The 17,288-nt window shown below is 30.3% G+C and overlaps 3 protein-coding genes across 3 annotated transcripts; all 3 read right to left on the minus strand.

Annotated features, from left to right (window-relative positions):
- Positions 1–302: 302 nt before the first annotated feature.
- PGO_041490 (pentafunctional AROM polypeptide) lies at positions 303–8,497 on the minus strand (the record flags this gene model as incomplete). The annotated part of the gene is made up of 3 exons (XM_028686337.1): positions 303–6,631; positions 7,340–8,099; positions 8,417–8,497. The coding sequence occupies 3 exons, from the start codon at positions 8,495–8,497 to the stop codon at positions 303–305; spliced, it is 7,170 nt and encodes a 2,389-aa protein (XP_028542138.1).
- Positions 8,498–10,622: 2,125 nt separating this feature from the next.
- PGO_041500 (pantothenate transporter) lies at positions 10,623–12,257 on the minus strand (the record flags this gene model as incomplete). Its single annotated transcript, XM_028686338.1, has 1 exon — positions 10,623–12,257. One exon carries the CDS (start codon positions 12,255–12,257, stop codon positions 10,623–10,625), a length of 1,635 nt encoding a protein of 544 aa, XP_028542139.1.
- A 2,782-nt stretch (positions 12,258–15,039) lies between these two features.
- On the minus strand, positions 15,040–16,562 carry PGO_041510 (cysteine desulfuration protein SufE; the record flags this gene model as incomplete). The annotated part of the gene is made up of 4 exons (XM_028686339.1): positions 15,040–15,248; positions 15,471–15,552; positions 15,680–15,758; positions 16,192–16,562. 4 exons carry the CDS (start codon positions 16,560–16,562, stop codon positions 15,040–15,042), a joined length of 741 nt encoding a protein of 246 aa, XP_028542140.1.
- Between the last annotated feature and the right edge of the window lie 726 nt (positions 16,563–17,288).

Below are 17,288 nucleotides of genomic sequence, written 5' to 3' on the forward strand. Positions count from 1 at the left end.
ATATCGGAAAGGGCTATTCAATCGGTCTTGTAAATTCTGCTGGTAGTATAATAAAATCGTAGTGCTTATTTAAGGGGGTACCCCCAATTTGTAAGAAGATGAACACTTTTTTTTTTTTTTTTTTTTTTTTTTTTTTTTTCTCCTTTTCATGTAATGGATGGGCTTTTCTTGAATAAGTACATATCACGTCAAATGGGTGGAGATACAAATGATATTCTCCCAAGTGTACATTTTTAACGTTTCCCATGATAAGATGCTTTTTAAAATGCACCCCCCCCCCAAGACGTGGCCTTTTGAAGAAGTCAAAATTTACTGCTAGCACTTATCGGGGATACCGTTATGATGCTCTTAATTTTTTGGTAATAGAAACTATGCATATAATTGGTATGCGGGGGATGGTTGTGTTCTCTCTCCTTGTTCTGGAAATTTAAAACGGTTTGTTGTCGATACCCCAAGTGTGCAATTTTATTGCAGAGAAAAACAAACGAACTGTTCTGTTCCAAATTGTAAGACGATATTTCATAACGTTTGGTTTCGTCTGTACTTTTAATGAGAGGGATGATACTTCGATTTCCAACTTTATTTTCATAATAATCAGTTATCACCAAGTGAAGTATCTCGCGATCCTCCCTATTTGCATGAGCAAATTTTAATATTATTAAATCAGGTAATAATCTGTCTAGTTTAGTTAAATTGTTGGAAATACTTCTTTTGTGTACCTTTTCCATATGCCTTGAGATAATTAAAAAAATATTTTCCTTTTTACATGATAAGAAATATTTTCCTTTTTTAAAAAAACTAACGTCCATGTCGAAGATGTTAATTTTGTATTTGTAGAATCTTCTTAATAAGTATTTATAGGAAATATTTTTTGGGATATTTTTTTTGTGGTCTTCAACTGGTACATCAGTTTGGATCTTATAAAAATTGGAGAACAAAACCCATTTGGGGAACTTAGCAACAATAGGTTTATCTGTATACGATCGGATGATAAATATGGCTAGTTCAAATAAATCAGGGTAATAATCATTCTGTTCATGATCTCTATTCGTGTAGTTATACCAAGAATCGATGATAACTTCTACTATATCGTATACGCAATTCAACAACTCATAATTGAAAGACAAAAAACTGGTTAGACGAATGGATAATATAGCTCTTCCTCCTCCCCCCATCCCTTTGTTGTATGTTTGGAGAACTTTTGGTTTCAGAAAAAAATTGTAATTAAAAAAGTTTAAGAAGCTACTAACAATTAATTCATTTCTTGATTTTTTTAAATTTTTTATATGTGTATTAATAACATTTTCAGGAGGTATATAAAAATGAAAAGCGTTCAATTTTTCAAATAACACGGTTCTTCTGTTGATTATTTCTTCTAGGTTTCCACTTAAAGGTGGTTTTATTTTGTCATTCATACATATATGGTAAATTTCGCTTTTGCTTCTTTTAAGTAGTATTACATTTTTTAATTTTTTCAATACCTCTCTTGATTTCTGAAATTCGATTATTCCTCCACCCAAAACGATTGTTACACTTTGGGTGTTTATTACTTCTTTTCTTTGATTAAAATTTTTAATTAGCAAATGGTACAGGTTATTTATTTTTTTGTTGTAAAATATGATATCTTTATCACATAGACTAAAAAAGATACTATTACTGTCAAAGTTGGCTTGTGAATCATTTTTCGTGCTCTCCATTAGTTTAAAGAAACCGGTATAAATATTCAACAGGCTCTTTTTCTTTTCTTCGATGAATCTACTTTTGCATTTTTCCTTCTCTCCACAGTCCTCGCTGATAGCTCCTCCATTGTAAGTATTTTCCCATCCTCCAACTCCCAGTAAAACACAATATGCTAGATAAAGTGTTGAAACCAAAGTGATATACTCATAATATCTAAAATCATCAATTGTTAGATGGTCAAAGCTTATTGGTCCATTGAGAATGTGTTCATCTATGTCTATAACAAGAGTGTCGTTTTGTCTTATCTTCCTGCTCAGGTAGCTTTTCCCTACATTTCTAATGCCACATATTATGTTTATATTGAGATTATTTAATTGGTTAATTAAGTAAAAAACATTTACATCATCTCCTTTTAGTATGTCCTCATATTTGTATTTTCTCAAATAGTTAGAGTCATATGGTAGGTATACACTCCCTTTGCCAAAAGTCCCATTTTCATGTTTTTTAGATGTATATTTGTTTTTTATAATGAATGAAATTTCATTATAAAGTACTAACTTCGATTTTTCTCTTTTTTTGTTCATTAGGCAGTTATGTTCCTGCATTGTAGAAGTAGAAATAACTTTCGTTAAATGGTCTCTATGACCACATGTGTTACACATGTGCAAATCAGTTTTATTTGATTTTTTCACTTTCTCTTCCTTATTATCTTTAATATTTTTCTTAATTTTGGATAAAGTGCTTTTTTCAATATACTGACCAAGGTTATCATCTTCCCCCTGATGAACATATCTTCTGTCAAAGTGGTTGTGTGAATTTTTATACCCGTTTTCGATCAGTACATAATTTTTCATATGGTCATATTTTAAAAAACTGTTTTTATCACATTTTTCTGCATTTACAGTAGGGTGTAGTAGAAGACACTCCATTTTGTGTAATTTTTCCTCATTTTTTTTCTCTTTTATTTTTATAGTGACATATTTTTTCCCTCCTTTGTAACTTTGGGTGTCATTGTTATGATCCCAATTTTGTAAAGGTTTTTTATATTTATTTTTAAAATGGCAGTTATTACTTCCTGAGGAGCTGCTGCATGTTATGGAGTTTACAGAAGGGGAAAGACGATCAGAAGAAGATTCATCATTTCTATCATTGGTCAATCTGTATTTATAAATTTTTGTGAATTTGCAAAAGTTTATTTCTTCAGAAGTTGTGTAGTTTATTTTTATTCCTAGGTACCTATTTGCATATTCAAAAAAGCGTGGACAGCTCTTTTCAATTTCGGAACAATTATCAATTATGATATTTTTCCAAATAAGCGACAAAACTGTAATCATAAAAATTATTCTGTGATCCTTTTGAGTGTCTACATAGATGTATAACTCCTGTTTATTGTTGATTACATATTGGGAGTTGTTGAATGGTTGCATTTCTTTTCTCCCTCGACAATTTGTGTTGTTACACTCCTGTCTTTGTATTGATACTTCCATTGTGGAAATTTTTTTTTTTTCCTTTTTGTTGATCCTATTTTGACGGAAAAGACAATTTTGTATTGGATGTTTCATTTTTTTTATATACACAATGTTCTCATTACAGAGAATACAAAGAGTGTTTTGAAAAAATAACTTAAGGATAGTGACAGAATGATATATTCGTATGGACTCCTTTATATTCTGGTTGCGTATATTTTTGATTTTAAACAAAATGTTTTCATTTGGATGTGTAAATACATAGTAGCAAAATAATATACTCAAGGAAAAAAAATCATCTGAAAAATTTTCAGCGTCTATTACTATTTCCAGGAATATTTTACCTGAAAAAAGCTTCAGTTTTATGTGCACCTTTTCAAATACTTTGTATTTGACATGCACAAGGTCTCTTCCTCTTATGCATCCTTCACTTCCATTCCTTTGATTAAAATTTCTTATACGTTTAGAAGTTGCCAATCGGAGAAGTCTTTTAATCCATATCTTTCTAATGTTCATTTTTTTTTTGAAAAAAAAGTATAATTTTTTGCTCTTTCTGCTTGTTCCTTTTATGTATATGTCCACCCCTAGGAGCAGTAAAATGTTGAGGAGTGAATAATTTGGTATGTGATTCTGGAATTTCACATCTTTGATTTTTCGATATCTCCAGGTTTGTTTACTGCAATTAAGTATACTTCTTTGGTTTGTTACATCTGGAGAAATGTTCTTCTTACCCTTGGCTAGCTCTTTCAGATTTGACCTCCATCTCCTTGTGTACAATTCTACACCCTTTAACTGTAAGCTCAAGTCAATGCTGCAATTTACTCCTTTTATAAGACATCCAATGATAAAATAAAAGATCAGACCTAGGTCGCTTTCTACCTTGTATAACTTCTCATGGTTTACAATGCCACTACTTTTGCTTCTCCTCCATCCGCTATGACAACATTTAACTTGTTCTACATATCTGTTCGTGTACCGGTTTGTTTCTTTTCCCATTTTTATCTTTTCACTTGGGTTCACTAGGTTATTACTTATCTCATTCTCTTTATTATCACATCTACGACAGGCTTTCTTTGAACCCCTTTTAGTAGGAAAGCGACTAGATTTATCAATATCTTCATCTCCATCCATGTTACTGTAAAGAGAACAAGTTCCAATGATAATATCACTAGAACTGCCGGAAGAAAACCAGATGTGCAATTTCTTTTTGATAAAGCGAATATTAGTATATACAACTGAATAGCTCATCGAACACATGAACCGCTTCACTTTCCTTATGATACTTTTTTTTTGAAGTACAGAATGTGTATCCTTCCTTCTCTCATAGTAGGGATATTTTTTCCTCTTTTTAATAAAATAATCCATGTTTTTCATTTGGACCTGCACACCCCATAATTTCATTATATGTATTGTCAAATCTATGAACGATTTTGAAGTCGTGCTGAAATGCTGAATATAGTTTCTACCCTTTGTTTTGTGTCTCAGAGTTGAATCATTTTCCAAGTCACCTGTTCCAAGTGAGGGAGGTGAACAATTTGAACATATTTTTCTCTGGATGTACTTCTTGACAGGTGCAGTGAGGGTGCATGAGTGACGTGTTCTACCTGGTGTTATATGTGCACTGTCCCACTTGGCATACTTAAGAAAAGGTTCACTTTTGTGCATCTGCATTCTGTGAATCTGTATTCTATGCATCTGTATTCTATGCATCTGTATTTTGTGAATCTGTATTTTGTGCATCTTTATTTTGTGCATCTTTATTTTGTGCATCTTTATTTTGTGTATCTGCATTCTGTGCTTGTAGCACCATTTCTTCTCTTTTTTGACATTTTTCAGGTACAAATATTTTCGTACATTGACCCTGACACAAGGGGTAGGATTTCCCACCACTTTTTCATCAGATGTGTTACCAAGTGGGACATCTGTTTTGCCTTTCATGCTTGTACCTGCTGTGACATGCTGTCTTTTTCTACCCCAGACAGGTCTCATCCTCTTGAACAACAAACGAATACACGTATCTGTGTCAGAAAAAATAGACACAAGGAGCATCGATGAGACGAACTGACTAGAATGGTAATTCTGTATATTCACATTTTTACAACAAAAAAGTTTCATTTTCCGGTTGATTTCTTTTTTCACAGTAATACATATAGGGAGGTAGTTTATTTTTTTTAAATATTTTATTTTTATGAATGGAAAAGTGTCATGTATGACTTTTACTAATGGGCTTATAATTCTTACTGATTCCATTTGTTTGTTTCCTTTCAAAATTATATATTTTAGAACCTTCTTTTTTCTTTCTTTTGCTTTCAAATTTTGTTTACAAATGTATAAGCATAAAAGTGGAAGTATGAAACGACACACGGTGCCACAGTTGTATATATTGAGAACAAGTTTTTTCTGATAAACGAAATTTTTAAATAAAAAAATATTCTTTTGTATATTTCCTCTTACAAGTAATATGTTTTGCAAGTTTTTCCTTCCTGAATTTTCATTTGTGCATGTTGTGTGTTTCTGATATTTCCTCAACAATATGTCAAATTTTAGATCCCTTAATATTTTTATAAAAACCATGACGTCGAGGCATGTGTTTACATTCTTGATACAGATGTTCTCTCTGCTCATACAACTCACATATATCACTCTAATGGTTTCAGATTTGTTACCTATCTGTTCTAGATGAACGAATTGTTCATGAAAATTGTTTTTCTTGGCTCTTCCTAGTAGCGAAGTCGTGATAGATGCAACGGGTTCTATTTGTTGGAATGTTTCGTGTTTTTCAATAGGTTCTGAATCCTGTGTTAAACCCACAGTTACTGCTGATAGACGGTTAATAGGGAACATGGATATGACCGGACAAAGAACTTTGTACACGACACTTATGGGTGCATTAATGATTACATCGCGGTGTAATTGACTTATGTCTAATAAATAAACTAACTCAATTTCCCTTGTATACGACTTGTGTTCTCTGCTGAGTTGGTGAATTATATCATATGCATAATAATTTAAAAAATTTGTTTCTAATTTATATTTTAATTTATATTTCTTCATTATTTCTTCCACATCTATGAGCACGGTCATGTCTACTGCATTTAATTCGTAAAGAATCTTTAGTTCGTAGTAAATGCCATACGTGACATAATCCTCTTCTTCTTCTTCTTCCTCCTCTTGTTCCAAATTGATCGTACCATTAAGAACATTTCCCCTTACCTTTTTTATGGCATTTCCAATGGTATTTCCAAACCTGAACATGTTCATAACTTTTTTGTTTCCTTTTCCTCTTTTTCTTACATTTTGACTATTCAATAAAAATTTGTTAAGAAAATATTTTGCTTTTTTCTTGAAAAGGAACAAATCATTTTTTTTTATTTTCCAGAACAATTTCGAGTCATTAAGAATAGCTATCTTTAACGTATGTGTAAATAAGCATTTCCATTCTTTTTCTTTTAGTGCACTCAAAAGGTTAGTGTGGATGTGAATCGCTTGCATGTTGTCAAAGGGGTGATCTTCTTTTATTTTAAAAAAAAAAAAAAAAAGAAAGAAAAGAAAAGAAAAGAAAATTAAAGGATAATCGATGCAGATATCGTTTCGACCGATTTAGAAGTCGATATCACGATTTGTAAAAACAGATTTATGGTTTCTGTTTGTTCCTTTAATTCGATATGATTAGAATCGATTGTAACGTTTCATTTCACATGTGTCACTTTTTTTTTTTTTACCTTACCTTTAGATGAGCTAAGCAAAGAACATACGAAGTTTTTCAGAATTCCAATAACAATGTGTTTATTAAGAGGAAAGATATTCACCACAGAATCTACAAAAAAAGGTAGGAGAAAGTTGTGAAGGGTAAAGAAATGAATTTTTTTTTTTTTTTTTTTTATACATTTAATCATGTTCATGTGAAAGTACTTTTTTTTTTTTTTTTTTTTCCCTATCATGTAAAATATTCTGAGATGGTTTCAGTTGTTCAAGCATTCATATTGCTTCCTTCTTGCACCCATCTCTCCATAGGTGTGCATGTCTACCATATCACTATTGAGATGTTATAGTACTTGTAAACCAAATGCACATGAGCAATAATTCGAAGGATCTATATTCTAATATATTCAGGGCCTTGTGAGGCATACCTTTACAAAGAATCGGACACAGGTGATATAAGGAGTCTACTATCATGTGTTCATTGGAAAAACAAATTAATTCTGTATTTCTCAAAATTCTATAGTCGTAAAACATTTCATTTAATTGTTGTGTGAATTCAAATTTGTTACGATATTTGTTTACATTCGAAATGATAACTATGGTGTTATTAATTTTGTATACAAAAAGGTGGTCATCTTTGGTACTTATGTCTTGGATGATTTGTTCATACTTTTCGACAACTATTTGCGCCTCGTCCATGTCCTTAGTTATGTCTCTTGTGGGATTACTTACACTGGTTTCTAATTTGTCGAATTTGTTGAAGTTGACTAAGTTGGTTAAGTTGCTTTCAGAACCGCTAACAGTACTTTCTGTTCCGTTTTCTCCAATGCAGTGATTCCACTTTTTGTATTTTCTAAGAATATTTTCATGTTTTCCTCTGTTCGTAATTTTATCTATATTTTGTGTTTTCCTGTCTAATTCAGAATTGTTTTTCTCATTTTTAAAAACATATTTTTCGTTAAAGGAACAATGACACTTCTTCTTGACATGGTTCTCATGGTCACCACAGTCTGGGATTATTGGGTGTGTCCATTTTTTCTCATTTATGCTAAAAATCTGATTATCTGAAAAATTGCATTTTTTTAGATCATCCTGAACGGATGAATAATAACATCTAGATGGCACAATTTTATTTGAATGTGATATCTGGTCATGTAAAAAAAATTTCAAAATGGTTAAAAATCTTGGTTGTTCATTTGAAAAAGTGGTGTAGTCTGTGAGGATAACATAATTATGAGTATCTCTCCGTTTCTACAAAATTTTAAAATTTGAAGGGCATTATGGGTTGATCTATATTCGTTTATAAAAAAAAAAAAAAATAAATTACAAATACTTGTACGTGTGTAGATTGCATATAAGATTCCCCCCTCCTCACTTAAGAACCATTCATTACAATACATATATCTAATATAAGACATAATATAAGTTATAATATAAATCACAAAACATTCTGCACATATATAAAACCTTAATATAAGTACCAGTTTTTTTTTTTTTTTTTTTTTTTCTTTTCTTAACTTAAACTCTAGCGTTAAATTTTTTCTGTTTTTTTTTCTCCATTTTCTAACCTTTTCAAATCTGTCAAAAAAGGACCCTAGGTCATCCTCCACAAATAGGTTTAACCCATGGAGGTCACACATAGGTATCATTATGTAAATTGTGCGATTTTTTTTTATATTTGAAGTCTGGGTAAAGAGTACCCGTTATAGTATGGATAGAAGTAGATCCCTACAGAAGAGCTATGTTTTCTTACAGAATTTGGGGTGTCATGATTTACAGATGTTATTTTATAACAATTCTTCTACCGGAATTGTGATAAGAAATTTCAGAAATTTTTTAATTCATTCTTATTTATTACCCACTAATAATTTCATGTTTTTTTTGTTAACAAAAAAAAAAAAAAAAAAAAAAAAAAAAGGCGGCGTATAGCATCTCTACATTCGTGTAATTATGTATGAACGTGGTTATATATACACAATGGAGAAAAAAAAAAATTCAACCATTCCTTGATTTTGAAATTATAATATATTCTACTACTTCTTGGGATAGATACTCTCACCAGTTCAGGCGAAACGTATAGTTTAAAGGGCCCTAACATTTCTTATCCTATGCGACCATCTAAAATGTATATACGCTTTTCAAAAATGCTGGAGAAAATGTTAAGACGAAAAGTTTAACCTTTTAAAAAAACTGTTAAATTTTTTTTTTTTTTTTTTTTTTTTTTCTAAGAACATGCCATTTCATCTTCTTCCAATATACAATGTTGCTCGTGTGGAAGTGCCCTTTCCCAACATCCACCTCTCCATCTCTCCCATGTAAAATAATTTTTAGAACATATTTTGAAACCAGTAAATATATTTTCCCTATAACAATATCACCTACATTAGAATTGTGAAATGGTTAGTAGCTTATTTTAAACTAGATTACTATTCGGCTTTATGTTATATATACCAAGTAAGATGGCACATCCTCAGACCCTTGGTAAGTGCTTTTCCTACCACTGTGGATACGCACCTTGGAGATGGAGAGAGACCCATTTAAAATATCACCTTTCCCAGAAAAAAAACAAAACAAAATAAAAATAAAAAAGGTTTAATTTAATATCATTTGATGTAAGCAAATAAGCGTATATGACACTTCTTATTACACACGTGTATGCATATCACACGAGAGTTGTCATTACATGAGGAGAAGGAAAATGTGTACATGCAAAGATAAAAAATGCACGTTAGGGGAGTTGTGTATAACGATGGCTAATCCACCTTGTGTCTGCCTTAAAAAAACAGAATTATAAAAACTTTTCAAAAAAATAAAATAAAAATTAAACAAGTTCATATAATACCGTGGAGGAAAAAAAAAAGCACGGGGTGTATGGAAATTACTCCCTTTTCCCCGCGCATGAATTGTGTAACACACATGTGCAGGTATGTCACAAATGTTCATAAAATGTCATAAGATAAAGAAAGGAATAGAAAAAAATAGGAAAAAAAATAAAGGTTAAGGACTTAATGAGTGATGAAAAATTGGGTAAAAAAAAAAAAAAAAAAAAAAAAATCAGGACTGGGGGATATTGCAAGATTGAAATAATTAACAAGGTTCCGATGTGCGGATGTGTAATGGCATCGTATAGGATGAGGCTTAAAGTGGGTAGTAACAAAAAAAAAAAAAAAAAAGAGAAATTAAAAAATGGAAAAAAAATATAATAAAATAAAGCAAAATAATGAAAAAAAATATAATAAAATAAAGCAAAATAATGAAAAAAATAATAATAAAATAAAGCAGAATAATGAAAAAAATAATAATAAAATAAAATAAAATAATGAAAAAAAAAAAAAAAAAAAAAATAAAAGAGGCACAAAACAGTTGGGTAAGGTTTCAACTCGTGGAGACATTAAAGGGACCACTTGTGGAGTATGCAACATATAAGTGCATATTACAGAAAAAAAAAAAAATAAAATAAAATAAAAAACTTCAATCGTCCTCTTGGTAGTGTTATAATAATAATTGGATAAGAACAGTTTGGTACCGGCTTGACAGGGACCAACAACACACACATTCACAACTGACATCTGGTATTGCAGGAATTCATATTTATTATTTCGTTCATCATGGGTGAAGGTGATAGTTTTGTATGTTCGTTCATGTATATACGTGTTATAGTGCACTTCCTCTCTATTAAAGTTCATTAATCAAAGAGGTTAATTTTTTAATTTTTTTTTTTTTTTTTTTTTTTTTTTTTTTTTTTTTGCTTTTCACACTTTTTTCTGATCTTATTCACATAGTGTGTGCGATTACATTTTCCGCAATGGTTTCCTCATCTTCATCATCATATTTGTATTCTCTCTCAATTATTTCGTTCATCTTCTGAAACTCCTTTCCATAAGTAAAATGCAACAAGCTGTAGAAAACAAAAGATAATAACCATGGAACCAAGGTCAGGTAGAGTAAAGTTTTGGAAAGAGCTTCAGCATTATTCCTTCTCAATTCTTCCGGCATTTCTGAAATTAGTAAATTATTATTTTGATAATTAAAAACCTTTTCAGCTAAATAACCAAACAATGGTGCACCAATGAGAGATGCACCTACTCCTTCAATTGCTATGGTTAATGAAAAAACGGTTCCTCTATAATCTGGTCTGATTATGTCTGATACTATTGGTCTATTTACTGCTACACCAGCGATGGATGATAGACCAAGGAAAAAACAAGATAAGGCAAAGAATTCAAAACTTTCTTTTTTTTGTGGTATTACAAGATATGTTAATATTACAAGTGGGACTCTTCCAAACATAGCTAGCTGACCGAGAAATGGTCTTCCATGTTTATTTGATATATCATGCATTATATCTCCAAAATGACCACCTATGACTCCACCTAATGCTGAACCGATAAGTAAGAATCCAGTTATTATAGCTGCTTGTAAATCACTTAAACCACAATATTGAAAAAACATGGTGTTGAAACTTAGAGCTAGCCATGGTATAGTTCCTGTGAATCCTTCCATAAGAATAATAATTATACTTTTTTTTGATAAACTGTCTCTCAGCAATTCTACAATATTCTGATATAACATATACGATTGAGTATATTGAGTCACTATTCTAACATTATTCGATCCTCTATCTATGCCATCCCCATCTAGATATTCCATCTTCTTCTTTTTTCGAACCTGTCTAGGTGCATCATCTACAAATAATGCTACTACGATACTTAGTATGATACTCAATATACCAACAATCATAAAACATAATCTCCATCCTCTAATTCCACCAAAATATTTTAGTGCCACTGTTGTGGTTACTACTCCTCCTATTAATCTTCCAACACTGGATGATAATTGTACTAAACCAAATGATAATCCAAGGGATTCATTTTTTGCTGCATCTGCTAAAATACTTTGAGATATAGGTCCAATACTACCTAATGCTAATCCATTTATTGCTCTAAAAAATATTATATGTGCAAAGTCATTTATATTGGCTAGTAAAATAGTTGCTACTCCCCATAAAGCTGTGCCAAATACTAACATCCATTTTCTTGAATATTTATCTGATAGAAATCCCCATATTGGACTAAACAAGCTTAACATTAACGTCTGTGCTAATGTAATATACCCTAATAAAGATGGGTGTAAATTTAAATCAGCTTCTAAGGCTCTGAAACTTGCTGGTAATAATTGATCATCACATCCATCTAACCCTGCAGCTACATTCACTACAGCTAGCGATTTGTGGAATGCTACGCCATTCTTTCCATCTTTTTTCTGACTTGAATTTGATTTCTTTAGGGTTTCACTTGTTAGCACATTTTCAAAGCTGTAGGTATCTACTAACTTCTCTGTTTCTTCAGCCAGTATGCTATTAATCGGTTTTGTAATTTTTCTGTCTTCCATATACGTATGTTTAGTCATTCTATATGTATATATATATGTATATGTTTGTATATATTTGTATATATATGCATATATTTGTATATATATATTTAGTCTATTCAGTTGCAAAAACGTGGAAAACGACGCATGGGATTAGCTTCGCGAGAGAGACTTGTACAAGACCAATTTACAGTAGTTCCTTCAATTGTTGTAATATTGTATATGTGATGCACGTTTTGCAAAATGACACTCTCATCAGGTTTTGAAAAATTGGAAAAAGCACATGCGTGTATATACATGTCTATGTATGTGTATATATATACGTATATTTTGCCCCTTGTCGTATGTGCCTCAAATGCGTGGGATGAACCAAAATACAAAAAAAAAGAAATGGAAAAACGGAATAAAGAAAAAGGGAAAGGGAAAAATATTAAAGAAAAAATGTGAATGAAAAAGTGTAAACGAAAAAGTATGAGCGAAAAAGTATAAACAAACAAATAACCAAAAAAACAACCGAAAAAAAAAACCGAAATAAAAATCTTGCCTTGTGAAAAGCTTGTCTACTTACACCAGCCTGTCTTATAATTCTCGTTTCATCTTTGGGGAAGAATAAACTGCTCTCTTCATGTCGGTTTCATCGCACGTTTGGAAGGTATATAACATGAATGCGCACATAAACAAAAGAATAAAAATTAACCAAAAATAAAAGAATAAGGAAAGGAAAAAAAAAAAAAATAATCTCGAATTTGTAAATATGGAAGGATAGAGTGGAGCATTTTCTCCTCTTAGTAATTACAGCTTCGAACAAAACGGGGGAAAAAAAAAAAAAAAAACTCACATGTATTAGGTGGACGTATAAATTTATGTCATTCTTAATTATTATTTTGAGGTAACTATTTAATTATGCAAAAAAAAAAAAAAAAAAAAAAGGGGTTAAGATAAAAGGAAATGAAACACCTACATTTGGAACATTTCAAATGGGGTTGTAGACATTTAATTTTACGTAAATAAATTAAATCATAATTATGAAGAGGAAGTGTGATAAAAAAAAAAAAAAAAAAAAAAAAAGTATGAGAGAAGGAGCGTTGTCTTAATTGCAAAATTTTCATGTCACATTTTACATGAACATGCAGGTTATTTAAAACAAATAAATATATTTAAACAGCGAATTGAGAGAAAAATGTACTGTATACAGAAAACAGAGATGAATAATGTGGAGAGGGAAAAGTGACACAATAAGAAAATGTTATAATAGAAGAAGTTAATCGTAAACAGGAAAAGAAAGAAAAAAAAAAAAAAAAAAAAAAAAACACATAAACCTGAAAAATTCATAAAGTCACAGAAAATGGACGAGAGATAATAAAATAAGGAAAAACAAATCATTAACGTTCAAATGGGTCCTATTCCTGTGGAATTGTAATATAAATTGGACTTTTTCAGAAATATAGTTCTTGATGAGTAAAAGGGGTTACAGCATTATGCTGTTGCGTATGTCATAAATATATACACAAAGGTGTACACATATGTGAAAGTACATACGTATATATATATATATATATATTGTTATGCATATGTGTATATGTACATATATATATACATATGCAACGGTGGAGAAACGCTTTCTTTCAGTGAGTGTTTTTTTTTTTTTTTTTTTTTTCCCTTTCATTAAGCCCCTGTTGGGGTTTCATTTAAAAATAGCAAATTGTGTGTAATGACAATATTCACGATTTTACAACGATTTTTTCTTTTGGGGAGAGATGTGGAAGGGAGGGAAAAAAACATCCTGCAGCGTCTTTCACATTTCTGATGAAAGAGGGTTTGTACATTTTCCATCACCTCATATGGCATCAAAAGTGTATTATTTTGAAAAACAACAAATGTGTACATGTACATATATGTGAGCATATTACATCTGTGTAAACATGAAAAATGAGCGTATGTGTGTATGTATATATATATACTTTTTTTTTTTTTTTTTTTTTTTTTTTTTTTATTAAAATTTAAAACACACATTTTTAAAATTTTTTTTTTTTTTTTTTTTTTTTTTTTTTTTTTTTTTTTTTTTTTTTTTTTTTTATTTTTTTTTTTTTTTTTTTTTTTTTTTTTTTTTTTTTTTTTTTTTTTTTTTTTTTTTTGATTTTCCATTTGTTCCTTATTTTATTTGAATGAAGAGATGCATAGCACATTATTCAAAAAAAAAAAAAAAAAAAAAAGAAACATTAAATTGAATTTACCCTCTTTGTTGTATGTCCATTTTAATATTTGAAAAAATTCCACTGTTGTTTTAAGTACCTATGTTTATTGTGAAATTTTTCAAATATTCATTCTGTTGCGAAGTTTTTTCCCTTTAAGAATTGAGGAGGGCAACTAGCCAAAATATTAAATTAAAAAAAAAAAAAAAAAAAAATTAAATTGATTAAATTAAGTTGATTAAAAAAAGAGTGAAAATAAGAGGTTTAAGTAATATATATATATATATATATATATATATATATATATATATATATTTTCTCATTTTTATTTTCAATTTGAGAAATTCGCTTTTAGTAGCATTTGGGAAAACGAGAATATGTTATAACATCATTTATTTGTACATAATTTATACACACTCATGTTGTGTGGTATTTTAATGCTTTCAATTGTGAGAAACGTTGGGGGATTTTTCCCTTAAAGTTAATAAATGTGTAAACTTACAAATGGTACATTTTTAAACGGGTAAGTAAATATTGAACATGCTTTTGAAATAAAGAAAAAGCGAAGGAAAGGAAACGAAAAGGAATGAGAAAAAAAAAAAAAAAAAAAAACGAGAACTAAAGAAAATTCAGTACTCCTTATTCTCCATAATGGCCGTAGAAAATGCCTTTATTTTATTCATAATATTTAAATAACCATTTATTCTACTCATTGTTAAAAATTCCGAAATCCCAGTTAGTGTAATAAAATTTGGGTTTACCTGCAATATTTCTTCGGGTGGATAGCCACTCAAGCCATCGATTAAAATGTAAACAATTCCTTTGGTCAGCAGTCCATCTGTGAGTTGGTAGGAAAATGTTTGCAAAAAAAAATTAATAGCAATGTGTATGCGCTTCCGGCGTGGAAGGAGCGAAGGAAAAAGATAAAAAAAAAAAAAAAAAAAAACATATACATATACATATACATCATAACATAGAATAACATATCTAAGCTGAAAATGATAGACGGAAACGCATCCGCACAGATATGTACGCGTTGGAAAAATAAATTATGTTTCACCTGAATCCCCTAACCATGAAATAATTTTTTGCCCATCACCGGACTCAACCTTGGGGTGTATATATACAGTTGATTGGCATCCCTAAAAAGGTAAACATGAGAATTTATAAGTATATTTATATATATGTGTGGTTATGTAAAAAAATGTATATACACATTAATCTATTGACGATGCAAAAATTTGTTGCTTTCTCAGTTCATGCCTATACCAATACTTGGTTTTGTCGGTTTTTTAATTCATCGGGCATAGGTGGACATTTCCTTCCTAGCAATATTACTTCTTGACTTCTATAAAAAAAAAAAAAAAAAAAGAAAATTTTTTTTTTTTTTTTTTTTTTTGTTAAGGTAAGGAAAAAATACTGCACTATTTTGTAGTGTGTATTGCAGGACAATAAACACAAAACACATCCGTGCTTCATCAGTATAGTACATAAAAGGATAGACAACAAAACAGCGCAACGTTATGCTGATATGTGTGACAATTGTCATGTGTTTTTTCAGAGCAAATTTCTTAACGTAGCTTCGAATGAAATTTCGTTAGACAGAGCAAAGTGGTGAAAATGGGAGTGGGCGGAAGGATATCCTTAACAGGATTTCAAAACTAGCCTTTTCTCCATTACACACACGTATATATAGATATATCTATTCTTATGTTATTTTTTTGATTTTGCTTCCCCCCCCCCCTTTTTTTGGGGGACGCTTTGCACAGTTTTTTATTTACTTGCGGTACGGGTTATTTGGGAGTGCTTGAAAAAACTGAACAGTTTTTTTCAGCTTTGGCGTTAAGCTATAATATTCAATATTTGAATTTTCGGGAGAGTGGTTTCCAGTTAATTGGTTAAAGATGTCCTTTAAGTATTTGTTTCTTCTTTCCCTATTTCTTAATTCGCAATTTTTTAAATACAGCCACGGATAACATTTAGTTTTATGTGTTTTTTTTTCCCCACACAGAGTTTCTTTTTTTATAATTATCAAGCTATTTTCTTTTTTAGTGTTATATTTTCCATGTCCCATAGAATTTATCAAAACTGAACAAAAGCAAATGATCTGTAAATATATGAAACATATATTTTTTATTTCCTTCTTATTCATTTTTCGGAGCGGCGAAAAATTGGTAGACCTACAGGTCGCTGCTCATTTTAGTTGGATCTGCCTGACCGGGGTTCGAGAAATTGCAAAATCTATGCACACAATGAATGAAAAAAAAAAATGGAAAAAAAAGGAGCTATTTGAGAATTAAAAATAAAAAAAAAAAAATGGGCACCAATAAATACATTGTATTGTGAAATATACTATTTCTAAAACATGCCACTTGAATGGCATATCACTTGAAAGACATATAACTTGAGTAGCATGTAACTTGAAAAAAATGTTTTTAAAAAAAAAGTAGGGGAAAAATAGATGAAGTTCGGGGGTTAGAGGCTTAAGAGGATAAAATTAAAACCAACATTTACATATATTTAAAAATGTTTGTTGGTACACCAAAAGGTGCTTTAAATGTCATATTTATACAAAATTACAGTTCATACAAATAGGATTAGCGCATTATATGTAAATATATGTGTGTGTAACACTTGAACACTTCAGTTCTGTGTTCTGAAAAATGAAATATCAAATCTTCTCATGCTGAAGCCACAACAATTAGCATACAAAATTTTCAAAGGAGAGTTTGAATCGTCAATAAAAAATGCGTTCTCGTTAATATGATCATTGTTACTACATTTGTAAGATCTTCTACGTGTGGTATAAAAAAATTGTGTGAAGAAAGAAAAAAGCACGCGTGAAATGGGCATACACATATGTATATATCTTTCAGGC

This window comes from Plasmodium gonderi, assembly GCF_002157705.1.
Source record: "Plasmodium gonderi DNA, contig: Chr04, whole genome shotgun sequence".
In the NCBI taxonomy this organism is placed as follows: Eukaryota; Apicomplexa; class Aconoidasida; order Haemosporida; family Plasmodiidae; genus Plasmodium; species Plasmodium gonderi.